At 40.7% G+C, this 23,718-nt stretch overlaps 1 protein-coding gene across 1 annotated transcript in view; it reads left to right on the top strand.

The window, feature by feature from the left end:
• Positions 1-5,053: 5,053 nt before the first annotated feature.
• The window catches only part of sparc (secreted protein, acidic, cysteine-rich (osteonectin)), a 29,093-nt gene continuing 10,428 nt past the window's right edge, over positions 5,054-23,718 (top strand). The window contains exons 1-3 of the mRNA XM_072395130.1: positions 5,054-5,154; positions 22,644-22,709; positions 22,915-22,995. Coding sequence (XP_072251231.1) covers positions 22,653-22,709; positions 22,915-22,995 — 138 coding nt within the window. The 5' untranslated portion in view covers positions 5,054-5,154; positions 22,644-22,652. The remainder of the gene's footprint in view (positions 5,155-22,643; positions 22,710-22,914; positions 22,996-23,718) is intronic.

The raw sequence follows: 23,718 nt of genomic DNA, 5'->3' as shown, positions 1-23,718 counted from the left end.
CCATCATCCATCCATCCATCATCCATCCATCCATCATCCATCATCCATCATCCATCATCCATCCATCATCCATCATCCATCATCCATCCATCATCCATCCATCCTCCATCATCCATCCATCCATCCATCATCCATCCATCCATCCATCATCCATCCATCCATCCAACATCCACCCATCCATCCATCATCCATCCATCATCCATCCATCCATCCATCAAACCATCCATCCATCCATCCAACATCCACCCATCCATCCATCCATCAATCATCCATCCATCCATCCATTCATCCATCATCCATCCATCATCCATCATCCATCCATCCATCCATCCATCATCCATTCATCCATTCATCCATCATCCATCATCCATCATCCATCCATCCATCATCCATCATCCATCCATCCATCATCCATCCATCATCCATCATCCATCATCCATCCATCATCCATCCATCATCCATCATCCATCCATCCATCCATCAAACCATCCATCCATCCATCCAACATCCACCCATCCATCCATCCATCAATCATCCATCCATCCATCCATTCATCCATCATCCATCCATCATCCATCATCCATCCATCCATCCATCCATCATCCATTCATCCATCATCCATCATCCATCCATCATCCATCATCCATCATCCATCATCCATCCATCATCCATCCATCCTCCATCATCCATCCATCCATCAAACCATCCATCCATCCAACATCCACCCATCCATCCATCAAACCATCCATCCATCCATCCAACATCCACCCATCCATCCATCCATCAATCATCCATCCATCCATCCATTCATCCATCATCCATCCATCATCCATCATCCATCCATCCATCCATCCATCATCCATCCATCCATCATCCATCATCCATCATCCATCATCCATCCATCATCCATCCATCCTCCATCATCCATCCATCCATCAAACCATCCATCCATCCATCATCCATCCATCATCCATCCATCCATCCATCAAACCATCCATCCATCCATCCAACATCCACCCATCCATCCATCCATCAATCATCCATCCATCCATCCATTCATCCATCATCCATCCATCATCCATCATCCATCCATCCATCCATCCATCATCCATTCATCCATTCATCCATCATCCATCCATCAATCATCCATCATCCATCCATCCATCATCCATCCATCATCCATCATCCATCCATCCATCATCCATCCATCCTCCATTCATCCATCCTCCATTCATCCATCATCCATCATCCATCCATCATCCATCCATCATCCATTCATCCATCATCCATCCATCCATCCAACCATCCATCCATCATCCATTCATCCATCATCCATCCATCCATCCAACCATCCATCCATCATCCATCATCCATCCATCCATCCAACCATCCATCCATCATCCATCATCCATCCATCCATTCATCCATCATCCATCAATCATCCATCCAACCATCCATTCATCCATCATCCATCCATCATCCATTCATCCATCCATCCATCCATCATCCATTCATCCATTCATCCATCATCCATCCATCAATCATCCATCATCCATCCATCCATCATCCATCCATCAATCATCCATCATCCATCCATCATCCATCCATCCTCCATTCATCCATCCTCCATTCATCCATCATCCATCCATCATCCATCCATCATCCATTCATCCATCATCCATCCATCCATCCAACCATCCATCCTCCATCATCCATCCATCCATCAATCATCCATCCATCCATCCATTCATCCATCATCCATCAATCATCCATCATCCATCCATCATCCATCCATCCTCCATTCATCCATCCTCCATTCATCCATCATCCATCCATCATCCACCCATCATCCATTCATCCATCATCCATCCATCCATCCAACCATCCATCCTCCATCATCCATCCATCCATCAATCATCCATCCATCCATCCATTCATCCATCATCCATCCATCATCCATCATCCATCCATCCATTCATCCATCCATCCATCCATCCATCCATCATCCATTCATCCATTCATCCATTCATCCATCATCCATCATCCATCCATCAATCATCCATCATCCATCCATCCATCAATCATCCATCATCCATCCATCCATCATCCATCCATCCTCCATTCATCCATCCTCCATTCATCCATCATCCATCCATCCATCCATCCATCATCCATCCATCCATCCATCCATCATCCATCCATCCATCATCCATCCATCCATCCATCCATCCATCCACCCATCCATCCATCCATCCATCCATCCATCCATCCATCCATCCATCAATCATCCATCCATCCATCATCCATCCATCATCCATCCATCCATCCATCATCCATCCATCCATCCATCATCCATCCATCCATCATCCATCCATCCATCCATCCATCCACCCATCCATCCATCCATCCATCCATCCATCCATCATCCATCCATCCATCATCCATCCATCCATCCATCCATCCACCCATCCATCCATCCATCCATCCATCCATCCATCCATCCATCCATCAATCATCCATTCATCCATCATCCATCCATTCATCCATCATCCATCCATCAATCCATCATCCATTCATCCATTCATCCATCATCCATCCATCAATCATCCATCATCCATCCATCCATCATCCATCCATCCTCCATTCATCCATCCTCCATTCATCCATCATCCATCATCCATCCATCATCCATCCATCCATCCATCCATCATCCATCCATCCATCCATCCATCCATCCATCCATCCATCATCCATCCATCCATCAATCATCCATCCATCCATCATCCATCCATCATCCATCCATCCATCATCCATCCATTCATCCATCATCCATCCATCCATCCATCCATCCATCATCCATCCATTCATCCATCAATCATCCATCCATCATCCATCCATTCATCCATCATCCATCCATCTATCCATCCATCCATCATCCATCCATCCATCCATCCATCAATCATCCATCCATCCATCATCCATCCATCATCCATCCATCCATCATCCATCCATTCATCCATCATCCATCCATCTATCCATCCATCCATCATCCATCCATCCATCCATCCATCATCCATCCATCCATCATCCATCCATCCTCCATTCATCCATCCTCCATTCATCCATCATCCATCATCCATCCATCATCCATCCATCCATCCATCCATCATCCATCCATCCATTCATCCATCATCCATCCATCATCCATCCATGCATCAATCATCCATCCATCCATCCATCCATCCATCATCCATCATCCATCAATCATCCATCCATCCATCCATCCATCATCCATCCATTCATCCATCAATCATCCATCCATCATCCATCCATTCATCCATCATCCATCCATCTATCCATCCATCCATCATCCATCCATCCATCCATCCATCAATCATCCATCCATCCATCATCCATCCATCATCCATCCATCCATCATCCATCCATTCATCCATCATCCATCCATCTATCCATCCATCCATCATCCATCCATCCATCCATCCATCCATCATCCATCCATCCATCATCCATCCATCCTCCATTCATCCATCCTCCATTCATCCATCATCCATCATCCATCCATCATCCATCCATCCATCCATCCATCATCCATCCATCCATTCATCCATCATCCATCCATCATCCATCCATCCATCAATCATCCATCCATCCATCATCCATCCATCATCCATCCATCCATCAATCATCCATCCATCCATCCATCCATCCATCCATCATCCATCCATCCTCCATTCATCCATCCTCCATTCATCCATCATCCATTCATCATCCATCCATCCATCCATCCATCCATCATCCATCCATCCATTCATCCATCATCCATCCATCATCCATCCATCCATCAATCATCCATCCATCCATCCATCCATCCATCATCCATCCATCCATTCATCCATCATCCATCCATCATCCATCCATCCATCAATCATCCATTCATCCATCATCCATCCATCCATCCATCCATCAATCATCCATCCATCCATCATCCATCCATCATCCATCCATCCATCATCCATCCATTCATCCATCATCCATCCATCTATCCATCCATCCATCATCCATCCATCCATCATCCATCCATTCATCCATCCATCCATCCATCATCCATCCATCCATCATCCATCCATCCTCCATTCATCCATCCTCCATTCATCCATCATCCATCATCCATCCATCATCCATCCATCCATCCATCCATCATCCATCCATCCATTCATCCATCATCCATCCATCATCCATCCATCCATCCATCATCCATCCATCCATCCATCATCCATCATCCATCATACCTGCTTAATCTTCCATCACAGGGCCAAAAACGACACAATAAAGGGGAAAAAAAGAATTTGGAGAAATTGAAAAACTGAAATACTTTCAGGTTATTTAACTCAGACAGAAAAATATAATAATATTAATATTAATATGAGACTCGTGGTCTCATTCAGAGCGTTTCTGAGCTCAGTGCCAGTAAAATATAGTAAAACTGGAGCTCCTGATGCTTTGATGTTGGCTGGAAACGGTCGAAGCTGCAGAAAACTTCCATGAAAACAACATTTCTTCACAAAGAACCTATCAAATTCAGAATAAACAGAATATTTTATTAAACCAAGGCCTCTATACTCTTCTGAGTATATGACCAGTGATGAAGGTTTTACTGAGACAGAAAGTTCCTTCACTGCTGCCTCAGCTTGACCTCTGACCTCCAGCCTGTGAGGAAAACAGCTGACAGGGAATATAAATGGGCAACAGACCTTAAAATACACACATGGGCTGTTTTCTCAGCTAATTTCCCAAATTCTGTGACTTTATAGCACAAATAATACGTTTGGTCCACTCATATTATATGTTATTATATGTTTCTGCTCACTGGAATCGTGTTTTATTGATCCTACAAACACCCTGACCTTCACAAACTTTAAAAAAGAGTTTTCAGCTTTGTCTTCAGACTGTGGAAGCAGGGAGTTAACATTAAGCCCCTCCCACCAGGGCAGGAAGGGAGCGGGGGGGGGGGGGTCTGTGTCCATACTGGGACGTCCCACTGGAAATGTCTTCTGCGTGAACTGCTGAGCGAGTTAGATCTTCCCCGTACACGGCTGACTTCTCTCCTGGTGTCCCTGCTCTGCAAAGCTGAAGGTAAGAGGTCTCACTCTGATTTCTAACATGTGACGCCAGCTTTGGGACCATTTATCTCACTTCAGGAGCTCTGAATCTCAGGTTTCCACATCTTTTTTGACACTTTATTCTGTAGCGTGTGGCGGCTGAACCTTTTAAACTGAATAAATTCTTGTGATTTAATACAAATTTGCGTTTGCTTCATTAACATAAGGTAAAAGCTATGGTTGGTATCACTTAGAAATAGTAAAAAATCTCCACTTTTTCAAGTAAATCACACCTACTACTCTAGTCTAATTAAATCCCACCTGCAACAGATTCACCAGCACCTGTTTGCTTTGCTGTTAGCATTCATTTCCCAGTTATTATAATGATAATAATCGCTGTCTGATGTGGTTTAAAGGCAGGTTGAACTGCTTTGTCGTTACAAAGCAGCTGCAAGGAAAATCACTCCCTGCAGTTGTGTTTTGGAGGGTTCATTCTCTGTGGGGCATTGTGTGCCACATCGGCAGCCGGGGGAGGAGGAAGAGGAGGAGGAGGAGGCAGACAGGCGTTTCTACAGTTCTAATATTTCATCCTCTGGGTTCATTGTCCACTTTTAAACGGCTGGAGTTCAGTTTGGCTTTCAGGGCCAGCTCTGTGGAAAAGGAAGTCACTGAAGAGAATAAAACAAGGGATTGGGAAGAGAATGGAGGATGAAATTCTCAACAAACATCCCTCCCTTCATCCCCTCTGTGACTCCCACTCTCTGATTACTCCAAAGTGAAGGAATGCAGGCTGCCATGGTGACCAGTCACCAGCTGTTTCTTCCAGTTAGTTCAGATGCCTTTAAGTGCCGGGACTGTGGGACTCACAGAGCTTAGAAAGGTTCTGGTGAGACCAGCTTTCTCTCAAATCCAGCTGCGAACAAAGAAAAATGGTTTTCAGAACAACTCGAGCGCAGATGTTGCCTTCAAGGCCATCAGAAACATCAGAACTCACCATCAGTAAAGAGCTGCGTCAGAAAACCTGACATCAGGCTGAGTTTCATCCATTTACTCTCAGATAGCTGTGATGGAAAAGTGGGATAAAAAGCTTTCTTTAACTGTAAAATATTCAAACTTTTTCATGGATGTTCTCCTTTATTCACTCTTGAAGCAGCTTTAAACATCTCATCTGCAGAGTCTTAATGTCTCGGTGCTTTTGGATCATCACCAGTCGTTGCTCTGTCTCTAATTTCTTCTTCTAAGGCTCTAAACCCACAACAACAGCTCGATCCTCTCATCCTGCTTCACACTCAGTGTCACATTTCCTGAGAGAAAATCCCAGAAAACACAGAGGGTTTCCCCTTCTTTTCATTTCAGAGGAAGTTCTGTTTCTCACACCTGTCAAGGATTCTCTGAGCCTTCCATGGAAAGATTTAAGTGTAGCGTGTTGGCATTAGAGCGAGCGAGGTGCAGACGGAGCGTCACTCGCTTAATTGTTGAGGTGGCAGGTCTGGACTGAACTGGGAGGAGGAGAAGGAAAGAAAAGAGGAGGAGGTGAACTAACAGGCCAGCTTGGCAATCTCTAGAAAAGCACTAATCCCCCGACAGGAAGGAAGGATTCTGCTGCCGGCCGCCTGAGCTCGATGTGGAGAGGAAAGATCTGGAGTTTAGTGTCTGTGAAAAGGCCTGAAAAAAAGAAGGAGATGAGAAATAGAGGCATAAAAGACTAATGAATGTTGTTGAGTGGAACTGAAAGACAGTTAAAAAGCTCCTTTTGCATAAAGACGCTGATCTGTTGTCTCAGAGTTTTGAACTGCAGGAGGCTGAAATGGGTTCAGAGTTAGTCCTAAAAGTCCTGAAGGCACTTAAACATAAAGGTGAGGATGATAAAGGAGATTTAAACCGACTGATTTACATCAGAAAAGCATCAAGATGAACAGATGCTGCTCTGTAATAGAAAGAGTCACAACAGTCGTGTAAAAAGATGAAAAAGAGAGAGTTAAGAATGATTATCTGTGGCTCAAAACCTTCAAGGAAAAGTAAAAAAGATGAAAAAGCCACAACAGATTCTGGTGATACAGGATCTGATCCGATTAAGGAAGGAGGTCAGGTGACGCAGGCCTGCAGCTAACAAAGATCCAGACTATTCCTCCGGAGTTCTCCTCCAGGCATCTTCTCTGATTGGTGCTCTTTGTGCTCAGGTGATACAGGTGACTGCTTCTCCCTGTGAATCTTTCAATCTTTGTCCAGGAAACTCAAAAACGAGTTCCAGTTCAGTCCCTGGAGAGAAACCGAATCTGTCAGGTGTCTCGTTACAGCAGGTCGTACAAATCTGTAATAAAAACGTCATATTCTCATTCTGCTGACCTTCAACGTGTTTAATTCTTCTACTTTTCTACAAAAACCTGAAGATAATTCATTTATTTAAATAGTTCTCAGTGCAGTCAAGAGGTAATAACACAGCAAACATTGAATATGAAGTCAGTAACACTGAATAAACACATAAATACCCTAAAATATAAAATATAAGACATGAAATCAATGTTCACTTCTTATGAAAAGTTAGTTTGGCTCAGGAGAAACCAGGCAGGTGTGAAGATCTAAGTGATTTTAGCCAGAAACGAGTTATTCTGGGCACCCAGTTAGCTGGAGAAAGGCTTGTGAAAGCAGCATTTATTACATTTAAAGGGCAAAAAAAGTCCAAATCAGGAGGTTGGAGGAGTCTGATGGTGGAGTTGCTTTAGGATTAAAGTGTAATTAGTTAGGTTTAGGTATGTTGTGTTAAAACAGACGTTACTTACAGCATAAAATGATCTTTCTATGGATTCCTGGCCAATGACTTCACTTCCAAAAGACTATTCAACTCATTTATAAAGGATGGACCTGCAGTACCTGCAGGACCCGAATCTCCTGATTCATGATTCTTGCTACAGCGCTGAAGAAAGAAACTTTGAGAGAATTCAGGCCCCCAGAAAAAGATCAACATTTCCTTCTTCTTCTTCTCCTACTTTGGCTTCCTGCTTGTTTTTATCTAAGATTAATTATCTCATCCATGTGAGTCAGTTTCCTCACAAGCCTTTATTCAAAGGTAAAACTATCCTGGAACCGGCTAAAAACCGACAGTTTGCCACGTTTCTAACCTCGTTTATAAAGGATGGACCTGCAGTAACGCTTCCTGCTGCAGATCACAGCAAAGAATGTCCGACTGGAGCATTAATCTGTGAGAAAAGGTGGAATTGATGCTTCAGAAATGTCACCATGTTCCTCACAAGCTTTTATTCGAAGGTAAAACTGTCCTGGAACCGACTAAAAAGAGCTTCAGCTCTGCTCTCAGTTGTCTTGACAGACTTTCCAGCTCCTGATTGACCTTTTGCACAGCTGTTAGATGCCCCCCCCCCTCCTTTTACTGATTAAAGCTAACAGTAAAGACCTTATTGACGAGGAATCAGCAACCTGAAGCTGAAAATGGCTGCAGATGGTGCATATTTGGACACAAACTTTCACATTTTAAGTTTAATCTCTTGTATAAATTCATTTAATTAAATAAAAGAGTATTTTTAGCGTTTTATTAACTGCGATCTTCCTCCTCCAGCTGAGCTCCTTCTCTGAAGAGTTCTGTGCAAACACAGGAAATCACTCTTCATTCTCAGAGTTTTTACTGAGTATTTGCTGGTGCTCAGAGCTGTTTGTCACAGTCAGAGAGCCTAACAAACAGGTTGTTTATCCAGGTCCAACCCGACTGTTATGTCACCGAGGAGGAGGAGAAGAAGAAGGAATTCCTCTAAATCTGTCCCCTTTAAAGCCCCAGCGGAAAAAGCAACACAAGCAAAAACAGCGACAGCGAGGGTGATATCTGAATTAGCGACAGTTCCAGCACAGGTTGTTTTCCTCCAAAGCAAGTTTACACTTGCTTACCTAACTAACCCAAATTAAATACCTTTGCGGGGAAAAAGGGCCCCTTTATGAGCCTGAAGTTTCCCTTTTAGCCTCGGCACTGTTTGATTATGAGAGCAGCTTTCCAAATAAAATAATTTGCTTTACTGTTACATCAGCTTGTCCAGCCTCCTCCTTGCTGCTGCCCAACGACTCTCTGACCAAACAGGAATATTTTAAAGTGCACATATGATAGGAGCACCGAGTCCCTCCAAACCAAACACTGAGCCCACATTTCTGGGGATGGGACCAGACTTTTTCCTCCCCTTAAGCTCTATTTTCTCTCTTGCTTGCGCGGTACTTATATAATACGCTGGAGGCTCGTCTCCCTTCTGCAGAACACCTTTTCTTTTTTATTCTTAGCTCAGAGACGTTTCCTTGTGCAGAGGTTGTTTGGAGACGTCACTGTCTGCGTTCCCCTGCCAGGGTTCCTGTAATTTTCCACGTTTTTTGTGCTCTCACAAACAGTGGGCGCCACTGTAAAAGTTCTGCTCTGAGAGCCAAAAGGTCGCACTTGTGACATCAGCAAGTCTTTGTTTGAGTCACTGATTTCATTCTTGAACCAGAACACATTCAAACTCTGAGCAAACAGGCCACACTGATACCAAAACTCCCACATACCTTTAGTTCCAGGCAGCTTTCCAAACAGCTGGGAAGTTTGGCCTTTGTCTGGTGGCTTCCAGCACATTCTGAAGATTAGCTGACATTTAAATGTCTGCTTTACAGTCACTTTGACACTAATTAGCATCAATTCTACAACATTTTAAGACTGAACCTTGTATTCTGAACCACCATTTATCCATCTGTAGCAACCGTCTTCTGCTGCTGCATCAAAGCTAAAAGATATTTAAGGTAAACCTTGAAGGTTTTATCATATGATGATGGAAAACTGAACAATCCTTTAATAACCAGTGAGATTTAGTGCTTCACTGGCCTTAAAGAGGCATCGGAAGTCAAAACAAAGTGCATCAAACCACATAAACTGTCACAATTGATTGTTTCTATCTGTACTCCAGACAATCATACCTTTCAGATCTCAGTTTCTGGGGAATTTTAAACTTTTATCTGAGTCACAAAGAGTGACGCAGCGTATGGAAATCAATCCAGATGTTCTGTTCTGTTCAGTTCAATTCAATTCAATTCAATTCAATTCAATTCAATTCAATTCAATTCAATTCAATTCAGTTTTATTTATAAAGCGCCAGATTACAACAATTCTCATCTCAAGGCACTTAAATAATAAAGTCCAATTCAAGCCAATTGGAATTCAATTCATTGTAATCATAATCCAAAGAAATCCAATTAATTAATTTAAAAATAATCCAATTAATTCATATGGAGCCAATTCAAAAATTAATATCCTAGCTAAGGAAACCAACAGATTGCACCGAAACTTGTTGAGTGGCTGAACAAGACAAGACTGTTGCAAGGCTGCAGTTCGTTGCATGAACAACAAACCCAAACATAAAGTGGCCGGTGAGAGTCTTTATTATCAAGATTATCAAGTGTAAGAACTGCCGACGTGTTATTTAAGTCACTTTTGTTTCCGAGCGATCTGAAAGTTGCATCTGTGAGACAAACTAAGGGGATTCTGCACCGTTATTTGCATCCTTATATATCCTCCTTATATATCCTCCTTATATATCCTCCTTATATGTCATCCTTATATATCATCCTTATATATCCTCCTTATATGTCACATCCTTATATATCATCCTTATATATCCTCCTTATATATCCTCCTTATATATCCTCCTTATATGTCATCCTTATATATCCTCCTTATATATCATCCTTATATGTCACATCCTTATATATCATCCTTATATGTCACATCCTTATATATCATCCTTATATATCCTCCTTATATGTCACATCCTTATATATCCTCCTTATATGTCACATCCTTATATATCCTCCTTATATGTCACATCCTTATATATCATCCTTATATATCCTCCTTATATGTCACATCCTTATATATCCTCCTTATATGTCACATCCTTATATATCCTCCTTATATATCATATCCTTATATATCCTCCTTATATGTCACATCCTTATATATCCTCCTTATATGTCATCCTTATATATCCTCCTTATATGTCACATCCTTATATATCCTCCTTATATATCACATCCTTATATATCCTCCTTATATGTCATCCTTATATATCCTCCTTATATGTCACATCCTTATATATCCTCCTTATATGTCACATCCTTATATATCATCCTTATATATCCTCCTTATATGTCACATCCTTATATATCATCCTTATATATCCTCCTTATATATCACATCCTTATATATCCTCCTTATATATCACATCCTTATATATCCTCCTTATATATCACATCCTTATATATCCTCCTTATATGTCACATCCTTATATATCATCCTTATATATCCTCCTTATATATCACATCCTTATATATCCTCCTTATATGTCACATCCTTATATATCATCCTTATATATCCTCCTTATATATCACATCCTTATATATCATCCTTATATGTCACATCCTTATATATCATCCTTATATGTCACATCCTTATATATCATCCTTATATATCATCCTTATATATCCTCCTTATATATCCTCCTTATATATCACATCCTTATATATCATCCTTATATGTCACATCCTTATATATCATCCTTATATATCATCCTTATATATCCTCCTTATATATCATCCTTATATGTCACATCCTTATATATCATCCTTATATATCCTCCTTATATGTCACATCCTTATATATCACATCCTTATATATCATCCTTATATATCCTCCTTATATATCACATCCTTATATATCCTCCTTATATGTCACATCCTTATATATCATCCTTATATATCCTCCTTATATATCATCCTTATATGTCACATCCTTATATGTCACATCCTTATATGTCACATCCTTATATATCATCCTTATATATCCTCCTTATATGTCACATCCTTATATATCATCCTTATATATCCTCCTTATATATCATCCTTATATGTCACATCCTTATATGTCACATCCTTATATGTCACATCCTTATATGTCACATCCTTATATGTCACATCCTTATATATCCTCCTTATATATCCTCCTTATATGTCCCATCCTTATATATCCTCCTTATATGTCACATCCTTATATATCCTCCTTATATATCCTCCTTATATGTCACATCCTTATATATCCTCCTTATATGTCCCATATGTGAGGACTTTACTGCACATTTTACTTTGCTAAGTCTGTCTGCAGCTGCTGCCTCGCTAGTTCTACTCAACCGAAGACAGAAAACAGAAAAGCTAACAGTCAGAGAAGAAAGGACAGAAGAAACGGATGATGCATGTTGTGTTTGCATGTAAAACAAAAGATTCTATTTAGAAATATGAAGAAAATACTGAATAATCATCGTAATTCACTGCCTCACAGCTCTCTGGTCATGTTCTGCGATCCGATTGTGCAACTTGCTCCGAGGAAAGAATGCTGGCTTCAAACCAGCCTTTTCAGCCCAAAGCAAACATGTCAGTCATTTCTGTGAGTGTTTGCAGTGCAGCACACCAAACTTCTATCATCCAAATGTCATATTTCTCTGCAGGGTTCACCTAACGGCACATTGCTGGATGAATGCACAACTTTAGCCTTTTCAGTGCATGTGTCCGAACACGCCGTCCTCTTCACAGCTGGGCGAAGTCTTCCTCCTCCCAGTGTGAGGTCGACTCGTTTAATTCACCAAGTCAAGACTGTATCACTGAGATTTATTAATCTATCCTTGGTTTAAACCTGCCGGCTCCTTGAGCGAGGTGCAGGAATTCAAACTATGCACAGCTCTGTTTGGCTAAATCTTAATATCCCTTTCTGATCTCTGGCAGGGGTTCAGTGTGTTTTACAAACGGTTTCAACCCACTTAACTGTTATCACGATGCACCAGAAGTTTCCCTGAAGGCAGACAAGACAAAAACGCAGATCCAGACCCTTGTTTTCAGACTCTTTCACATCCAGGCGACAGAGCAGGCTTTGAACTGTACATTCAGCCTTAAACTTGCCCCTATGCACCATAGGTCCCTGATGGGACTGAGATTATTCTGGGTGCTGCAAATGGAGATGAAAAAGAGGAAGAACAAGGAATGTAATGCATTATCAAACATAGGGACCCTTGATTTAGTCTTGAAGAGGAGAGGAAAAGACACTGAATTCAAACATAGGAACCTTTGATTTAGTCTTGAAGAAGAGAGGAAAAGACACTGAGTTTCAAACATAGGAACCTTTGATTTAGTCTTGAAGAGGAGAGGAAAAGACACTGAGTTTCACACATAAGAACCTTTGATTTAGTCTTGAAGAAGAGAGGAAAAGACACTGAGTTTCACACATAGGAACCTTTGATTTAGTCTTAAAGAGGAGAGGAAAAGACACTGAATTCAAACATAGGAACCTTTGATTTAGTCTTGAAGAAGAGAGGAAAAGACACTGAGTTTCAAACATAGGAACCTTTGATTTAGTCTTGAAGAAGAGAGGAAAAGACACTGAGTTTCACACATAGGAACCTTTGATTTAGTCTTGAAGAGGAGAGGAAAAGACACTGAGTTCAAACATAGGAACCTTTGATTTAGTCTTGAAGAGGAGAGGAAAAGACATTGAGTTCAAACATAGGAACCTTTGATTTAGTCTTGAAGAAGAGAGGAAAAGACACTGAGTTTCAAACATAGGAACCTTTGATTTAGTCTTAAAGAAGAGAGGAAAAGACACTGAATTCAAACATAGGAACCTTTGATTTAGTCTTGAAGAAGAGAGGAAAAGACACTGAATTCAAACATAGGAACCTTTGATTTAGTCTTGAAGAGGAGAGGAAAAGACACTGAATTCAAACATAGGAACCTTTGATTTAGTCTTGAAGAGGAGAGGAAAAGACACTGAGTTTCACACATAAGAACCTTTGATTTAGTCTTGAAGAGGAGAGGAAAAGACACTGAGTTTCAAACATAGGAACCTTTGATTTAGTCTTGAAGAGGAGAGGAAAAGACACTGAATTCAAACATAGGAACCTTTGATTTAGTCTTGAAGAGGAGAGGAAAAGACACTGAATTCAAACATAAGAACCTTTGATTTAGTCTTGAAGAGGAGAGGAAAAGACACTGAATTCAAACATAGGAACCTTTGATTTAGTCTTAAAGAAGAGAGGAAAAGACACTGAGTTTCACACATAGGAACCTTTGATTTAGTCTTGAAGAAGAGAGGAAAAGACATTGAGTTTCACACATAGGAACCTTTGATTTAGTCTTAAAGAGGAGAGGAAAAGACACTGAATTCAAACATAAGAACCTTTGATTTAGTCTTGAAGAGGAGAGGAAAAGACACTGAGTTCAAACATAGGAACCTTTGATTTAGTCTTGAAGAGGAGAGGAAAAGACACTGAGTTTCAAACATAGGAACCTTTGATTTAGTCTTGAAGAGGAGAGGAAAAGACACTGAGTTTCACACATAGGAACCTTTGATTTAGTCTTGAAGAGGAGAGGAAAAGACACTGAGTTTCACACATAGGAACCTTTGATTTAGTCTTGAAGAAGAGAGGAAAAGACACTGAGTTTCAAACATAGGAACCTTTGATTTAGTCTTGAAGAGGAGAGGAAAAGACACTGAGTTTCACACATAGGAACCTTTGATTTAGTCTTGAAGAAGAGAGAAAAAGACACTGAGTTTCAAACATAGGAACCTTTGATTTAGTCTTAAAGAGGAGAGAAAAAGACACTGATTTTCACACATAGGAACCTTTGATTTAGTCTTGAAGAAGAGAGAAAAAGACACTGAGTTCAAACATAGGAACCTTTGATTTAGTCTTAAAGAGGAGAGGAAAAGACACTGAATTCAAACATAGGAACCTTTTATTTAGTCTTGAAGAGGAGAGGAAAAGACACTGATTTTCACACATAGGAACCTTTGAGTTAGTCTTGAAGAAGAGAGGAAAAGACACTGAGTTCAAACATAGGAACCTTTGATTTAGTCTTGAAGAAGAGAGGAAAAGACACTGAGTTCAAACATAGGAACCTTTGATTTAGTCTTGAAGAGGAGAGGAAAAGACACTGAGTTTCACACATAGGAACCTTTGATTTAGTCTTGAAGAGGAGAGGAAAAGACACTGAGTTCAAACATAGGAACCTTTGATTTAGTCTTGAAGAGGAGAGGAAAAGACACTGAGTTTCACACATAGGAACCTTTGATTTAGTCTTGAAGAGGAGAGGAAAAGACACTGAGTTTCAAACATAGGAACCTTTGATTTAGTCTTGAAGAGGAGAGGAAAAGACACTGAGTTCAAACATAGGAACCTTTGATTTAGTCTTGAAGAGGAGAGGAAAAGACACTGAGTTCAAACATAAGAACCTTTGATTTAGTCTTGAAGAGGAGAGGAAAAGACACTGAGTTCAAACATAGGAACCTTTGATTTAGTCTTAAAGAGGAGAGGAAAAGACACTGAGTTCACACATAGGAACCTTTGATTTAGTCTTGAAGAGGAGAGGAAAAGACACTGAGTTTCAAACATAGGAACCTTTGATTTAGTCTTGAAGAGGAGAAGAAAAGACACTGAGTTTCACACATAAGAACCTTTGATTTAGTCTTGAAGAGGAGAGGAAAAGACACTGAGTTTCACACATAAGAACCTTTGATTTAGTCTTGAAGAGGAGAGGAAAAGACACTGAATTCAAACATAGGAACCTTTGATTTAGTCTTAAAGAGGAGAGGAAAAGACACTGAGTTTCAAACATAGGAACCTTTGATTTAGTCTTGAAGAGGAGAGGAAAAGACACTGAATTCAAACATAAGAACCTTTGATTTAGTCTTGAAGAGGAGAGGAAAAGACACTGAGTTTCACACATAGGAACCTTTGATTTAGTCTTGAAGAGGAGAGGAAAAGACACTGAATTCAAACATAGGAACCTTTGATTTAGTCTTGAAGAGGAGAGGAAAAGACACTGAGTTTCACACATAGGAACCTTTGATTTAGTCTTGAAGAAGAGAGGAAAAGACACTGAGTTCAAACATAGGAACCTTTGATTTAGTCTTGAAGAGGAGAGGAAAAGACACTGAGTTTCAAACATAGGAACCTTTGATTTAGTCTTGAAGAGGAGAGGAAAAGACACTGAGTTCAAACATAGGAACCTTTGATTTAGTCTTGAAGAAGAGAGGAAAAGACACTGAGTTCAAACATAGGAACCTTTGATTTAGTCTTGAAGAGGAGAGAAAAAGACACTGAGTTCAAACATAAGAACCTTTGATTTAGTCTTGAAGAGGAGAGGAAAAGACACTGAGTTTCACACATAGGAACCTTTGATTTAGTCTTGAAGAGGAGAGGAAAAGACACTGAGTTTCACACATAGGAACCTTTGATTTAGTCTTGAAGAGGAGAGGAAAAGACACTGAATTCAAACATAGGAACCTTTGATTTAGTCTTGAAGAGGAGAGGAAAAGACACTGAGTTTCACACATAGGAACCTTTGATTTAGTCTTAAAGAAGAGAGGAAAAGACATTGAGTTCAAACATAGGAACCTTTGATTTAGTCTTAAAGAGGAGAGGAAAAGACACTGAGTTTCACACATAGGAACCTTTGATTTAGTCTTAAAGAGGAGAGGAAAAGACACTGAGTTTCAAACATAGGAACCTTTGATTTAGTCTTGAAGAGGAGAAGAAAAGACACTGAGTTTCACACATAAGAACCTTTGATTTAGTCTTGAAGAGGAGAGGAAAAGACACTGAGTTTCACACATAAGAACCTTTGATTTAGTCTTGAAGAGGAGAGGAAAAGACACTGAATTCAAACATAGGAACCTTTGATTTAGTCTTAAAGAGGAGAGGAAAAGACACTGAGTTTCAAACATAGGAACCTTTGATTTAGTCTTGAAGAGGAGAGGAAAAGACACTGAATTCAAACATAGGAACCTTTGATTTAGTCTTGAAGAGGAGAGGAAAAGACACTGAGTTTCACACATAGGAACCTTTGATTTAGTCTTGAAGAAGAGAGGAAAAGACACTGAGTTTCAAACATAGGAACCTTTGATTTAGTCTTGAAGAGGAGAGGAAAAGACACTGAGTTTCACACATAGGAACCTTTGATTTAGTCTTGAAGAGGAGAGGAAAAGACACTGAATTCAAACATAGGAACCTTTGATTTAGTCTTGAAGAGGAGAGGAAAAGACACTGAGTTTCACACATAGGAACCTTTGATTTAGTCTTGAAGAAGAGAGGAAAAGACACTGAGTTCAAACATAGGAACCTTTGATTTAGTCTTGAAGAGGAGAGGAAAAGACACTGAGTTTCAAACATAGGAACCTTTGATTTAGTCTTGAAGAGGAGAGGAAAAGACACTGAGTTCAAACATAGGAACCTTTGATTTAGTCTTGAAGAAGAGAGGAAAAGACACTGAGTTCAAACATAGGAACCTTTGATTTAGTCTTGAAGAGGAGAGAAAAAGACACTGAGTTCAAACATAAGAACCTTTGATTTAGTCTTGAAGAGGAGAGGAAAAGACACTGAGTTTCACACATAGGAACCTTTGATTTAGTCTTGAAGAGGAGAGGAAAAGACACTGAGTTTCACACATAGGAACCTTTGATTTAGTCTTGAAGAGGAGAGGAAAAGACACTGAATTCAAACATAGGAACCTTTGATTTAGTCTTGAAGAGGAGAGGAAAAGACACTGAGTTTCACACATAGGAACCTTTGATTTAGTCTTAAAGAAGAGAGGAAAAGACATTGAGTTCAAACATAGGAACCTTTGATTTAGTCTTAAAGAGGAGAGGAAAAGACACTGAGTTTCACACATAGGAACCTTTGATTTAGTCTTAAAGAAGAGAGGAAAAGACACTGAGTTCACACATAGGAACCTTTGATTTAGTCTTAAAGAAGAGAGGAAAAGACACTGAGTTTCACACATAGGAACCTTTGATTTAGTCTTAAAGAAGAGAGGAAAAGACACTGAGTTTCACACATAGGAACCTTTGATTTAGTCTTGAAGAGGAGAGAAAAAGACACTGAGTTCAAACATAGGAACCTTTGATTTAGTCTTGAAGAGGAGAGGAAAAGACACTGAGTTCACACATAGGAACCTTTGATTTAGTCTTGAAGAGGAGAGAAAAAGACACTGAGTTTCAAACATAGGAACCTTTGATTTAGTCTTGAAGAGGAGAGGAAAAGACACTGAGTTTCAAACATAGGAACCTTTGATTTAGTCTTGAAGAGGAGAGGAAAAGACACCGAGTTTCATACAATAGATGCTCAGACAGGCAACGGGATGGGAGAGGAAGGCAGATCCAGACAGAGGACGTCTCTCACGGCAGCCACATTCAACAGGAAATTTGTAAGTTCCTATCTGAAAGAGGAGCTGTTTTCCAACTTATACAGTTTATTGCAGCACCAGGACACTAGAAAGCCCCAAAAAACTCTTCTTCCAACATGGACTGAGACTGCTAAAACAAAAGTACGTGAAACAAAGATAAAAGAGCGCAGGTGGCTGCGTAAAACTCAAAAAAGCTGAACGTTGGCCTATTCTCAGCCTATTGTTATGGTGAAGATATTTTAATTAGTCCAGAGGGCATCATTACTCTCAGAACTACATATCTCAACATTATCAGAAAAGAACACAAATGACTTCTTTATGACCAAAAAGCAAAGGGATCAGGACGTTTTTAGCCTTTATTTTCTGGGACACACGGAGGCTCATCTTAACACAAGATAACAGACGCTGCACCTACTGAAATGCCACTTGCACGGCAGAAAATGGGCCAGTTTCAGACATGCTGTGAGCAAGAATAATTAAAACATAATTGCACTGGCTGGAGCCCATCCCAGCGAGAGGCGGGTTCACCTAGAAAGAGAAGTGAGAAGTGAGAATGCTTATTCGCTGAATGGGTATAGCTGACCATGCTAAAAAAGCTGAAACTTTAGCACAAAGTTATTAGCTGAAGCTTCAAAGCACTTGAAAGGTATTTTTGAAAGGACCTGGTCTTGGTTGAAGACCTGATTAAGAACAGAAGGAGAAGAATTCAGTTGATAGTTTTAAATTCTGTTTCAATCATAATAGAATGATGGCACCTAAAGTTGTTGAGAAGAAGAAGAAGGAGTTGAAAAGATGGAAACAAATTAGCAGAAAATTAGTTGAAAAAGGGCTGAAAAACAATTATTGAAGGACCTGGAGCTGAATAAAAGCTGAGGGTTCACCCTGGACAGGTCGCCGGTCCAGGCCACACAGAGACAAACACTCACTCCTCAGGACAACTTTAGAGTCACCAGTTAACCTGACAGCATGTTTTTGGACTGTGGGAGGAAGCCGGAGAACCCGGAGAACCCGGAGAACCCGGGGAGAACATGCAGCCTCCACACAGACAGAACCAGCCGGGAGTTGAACCTGGAACCTCTGCTGTTCAGCCCTGTGTATGAAAGTGTTTCTTCTTTTTTTCGCGGCATTTAAAGTCTTATCGGGAAGTCGACAGCTCATAAATAAAGACGTGGCTGATGCAATGGTTCAGTTTAAGAGTGGAAGAGATTTAGCTGAGTTTAAATAAAATAAGTAGTCGTCCACATTATCTCCTGAAATCTTTCACCATCAGAAAACCTCCTTTCATGCGAATGAAAACCAGAGCCGCTCCCTTAACCTGACAAAAGCTTTTACTTCTGAGAATGTGTTGCAGCTTTTTCCATTTCGGTCATTTTGTGGTAGATGTTTGTCAGAAAAATTCTCTCAAAATTAAGCTCAGAGTCGCTGGATTAACACAAAACATTTATTTCTTGCAAGAAAGAGACAAATCCACACAACCTGTCAGGAAGCTGCTCAGAGTTGTCTCCCGACAAAATGGTGCTCCAGCTATTTATGTTGTTTATGTTGCTGATCACACAATGTTATGGGAAAAGGTGCTTTTCTCCCCATTCATTATTATGGGAAGGAACATTCAATGTTATGGGAAAAAGGCATTTCTCACCAGTTAATATTATGGGAAAGACTAGTACCAGAGTCAAAACTCTTTTGCTTGAATCATAGAAGAGGAAAAGATGGAGGGACTCTTCTGTCATAGTATAACTATATAATTTTTCCAACATTGTTGAACACATATAGGATGAAAACTGAGTGTTACATGCTGCCGATATGGGCTCACATCACTGTGAACATTACCTCCTGCTTCATGTTTTAAGGACTCAGTCATCACAGTTATTATTTACCTGTCAGGGGGCTTAAGTGTGTTTAGCTGTGTGGAAGGTGGAGGCCGGGTGGAAAAACCAGTGAAAACATGTTGCCTCAGGTCGTGGAAAAATGTTGAGCACATAAAGACCGGAGCTGTTTACGTTTCCAGCCAAACAGCAGAAGAATGAGCCGACCCAGCCCCTTACAGCGGGGATTCTCAAGCTTTGACTCCAGGGTGAGAGAAAGCCTCGATGTTCTGGGAGAATCTTCTGAACAAAACCACAAACAACCACAGACAAATTCAGCACAATGTGCCACTGAACACAGGCCACACTGAGGGTTTGTTAGAGGCTTCATTAGTCTGCAGCTAGAGCTGTGCAACATGGGCTGTGGGAGATGATTAGAGATGCCTTCCCACATCATCTCCTGATTCAGGATTCTTGCTACAGCGCTGAAGAAAGAAACTTTACGTTTAAGTGATTTTAGCCAGAAACGAGTTATTCTGGGCACCCAGTTAGCTGGAGAAAGGAGGAAAAAGACTTGTGAAAGCAGCATTTATTACATTTAAAGGGCAAAAATAGTCCAAATCAGGAGGTTGGAGAAGTTTGATGGTGGAGTTGCTTTAGGATTAAAGTGTAATTAGTTAGGTTTAGGTATGTTGTGTTAAAGCAGACGTTACTTACAGCATAAAATGATCTTTCTATGGATTCCTGGCCAATGAGTTCACTTCCAAAAGACTATTAAAGCAAAACTGAACAACTCTGTTGCTAAATCGACAGTTTGCCATGTTTCTAACCTCGTTTATAAAGGATGGACCTGCAGTACCTGCAGGACCCGAATCTCCTGATTCAGGATTCTTGCTACAGCACTGAAGAAAGAAACTTTACGTTTAAGTGATTTTAGCCAGAAACGAGTTATTCTGGGCAGCTCGTCACCCAGTTAGCTGGAGAAAGGAGGAAAAAGACTTGTGAAAGCAGCATTTATTACATTTAAAGGGCAAAAAAAGTCCAAATCAGGAGGTTGGAGAAGTTTGATGGTGGAGTTGCTTTAGGATTAAAGTGTAATTAGTTAGGTTTAGGTATGTTGTGTTAAAACAGACTTACAGCATAAAATGATCTTTCTATGGATTCCTGGCCAATGAGTTCACTTCCAAAAGACTATTAAAGCAAAACTGAACAACTCTGTTGCTAAACCGACAGTTTGCCATGTTTCTAACCTCGTTTATAAAGGATGGACCTGCAGTACCTGCAGGACCCGAATCTCCTGATTCAGGATTCTTGCTACAGCGCTGAAGAAAGAAACTTTACTTTGAGAGAATTCAGGCCCCCAGAAAAAGCTCAACATTTCCTTCTTCTTCTTCTCCTACTTTGGCTTCCTGCTTGTTTTTATCTAAGATTAATTATCTCATCCATATGAGTCAGTTTCCTCACAAGCCTTTATTCAAAGGTAAAACTATCCTGGAACCGGCTAAAAACCGACAGTTTGCCACGTTTCTAACCTCGTTTATAAAGGATGGACCTGCAGTAACGCTTCCTGCTGCAGATCACAGCAAAGAATGTCCGACTGGAGCATTAATCTGTGAGAAAAGATGGAATTGATGCTTCAGAAATGTCACCATGGTCCTCACAAGCCTTTATTCGAAGGTAAAACTGTCCTGGAACCGACTAAAAAGAGCTTCATCTCTGCTCTCAGTTGTCTTGACAGACTTTCCAGCTCCTGATTGACCTTTTGCACAGCTGTTAGATGCCCCCCCCCCTCCTTTTACTTATTAAAGCTAACAGTAAAGACCTTATTGACGAGGAATCAACAACCTGAAGCTGAAAATGACTGCAGATGGTGTTTATTTGGACACAAACTTTAATATTTTAAGTTTAATCTCTTGTATAAATTCATTTAATTCCATTTTGCACACAAAGAGTATTTTTAGCATTTTATTAACTCTTCATCTCTGCTCTCAGTTGTCTTGACAGACTTTCCATCTCCTGATTGACCTTTTGCACAGCTGTTAGATGCCGCCCCCCCCTCCTATCTTAGATTAATTATTAAGGAAATAGAAACACTGCTCCAGTCTGGTTCTTGCTAACTTTTGGTGCCTGTGGAATTTAAGCTCTTTCCAGACGCTGTATGCAGTGTGTAACATGATTAGCTTCATCGGTCTGTCAGGGGGAGCTCATACAGCTTAGTCACATTTACTTAAATGTTCCTCATGGTTTCATTTCGACACATTTCTGATTCAGCCACGGTGCCACATAAAGCTCTCTGAGACTCGTCTAACTCCCAGCATCAGCCTGGGAAACCCCCGCCCTCACTTTTCTGCTCATGTCTGTGTTTTTGTTTCATTCCTCTGGGGAAAATGTGGGAAACCTTCCCTGAAAGAAGTCAGCTCTGCTCGATAAGTGAATGTGAATGTTGGATAAACGGCTTTCTCTGTCTTCACAGACTTTGAAGATGAGGCTGTGGATCGTCTTCCTCCTGTGCCTGGCTGGCCACGCCATGGCTGCTCCTGTAAGTTGTGTCTCTGCAGTCTTTATCCTTTTCTGTTGCAGACTTCCTGTATATTTTCACCTGTGGGTGTGTGCAGTCGCATATAAAATCAGCTCAGATGAAATGTTTGTTTTTCTGTAACTCTGTGTCACATTTTAGGGATAATCTGTGAGATCTGCCTCTAAATTCCTTCATTCAAGTGTGTTATAATGTGTGTGTGTTGCAGACTGAGGAGGAAACCGTTGTGGAGGAGCTGGTTACAGACCAGCCACTTGTTGAGGAGCCAGTTGATGAGGTCAGTCCAGATGTTCCTCTGGTGTAGAGCGCTCATCAGTCATGGCTTTCTTAAAACAATTTAACACTTCCTTCGATGTATATCACTCCAACACACACCATGTGAAAGTCTGGAACTGCTACAGAAAAGCAGCTATTTAAACACAGCCATTTAAAACACACTTTCAGAAGAAGGTCAACTGAATAATTCTACTTTGTAGGTCCCTCTTCCTCCCTCTCTGCTGTGCTTAAGCTCTCCCTGCAAAGGAGAACGTCATCAGCATGCAGGAAAGTAACCATGGCAACTGTAGAAATGCCATTAGCCACGTTTAGCTGGAACTAGCTTCATTGTGAGTGTCAGCCAACCTGTATGTGGTGCATAAACTGTACGTTGTTTGTATGAAACTGTGGTTAACATCAGATGAACACTTCCAGCTTTTCTTTTAGCTTATAAAAGAAGAAAAAATCCTAACCTGCAATTAGGTTCGGCAGCAGAGGGCTGCAGTCGATGCCCAAGGACACTCAGAAATGTCCAACCATTGGAATGTCTTCTTGGAGGCTAGTTTGGGAAGTTTTTGTGAAGTTTGGTGGCTTTTTGCATTTCTCACAAACCTTCCCAGTTGTCTTCTGGATGTCCAGCTTGGTCAGCTCCACAGCTGTTTCATAACCCCCCCATTCATGCGTCTGTTTTAGCAGAAAGAATAAGCAGGAGAGCTGCTTAACTCCCTTGTTTTTAAGCAGCTAGTCTCGCCACATC

This window comes from Leuresthes tenuis, unplaced genomic scaffold (genome assembly GCF_036924035.1).
Source record: "Leuresthes tenuis unplaced genomic scaffold, fLeuTen1.0.hap1 SCAF_11, whole genome shotgun sequence".
In the NCBI taxonomy this organism is placed as follows: Eukaryota; Metazoa; Chordata; class Actinopteri; order Atheriniformes; family Atherinopsidae; genus Leuresthes; species Leuresthes tenuis.
The sequence above is the reverse complement of the archived record's forward strand: the minus strand, read 5'-3'. Positions and strand labels throughout refer to the sequence as shown.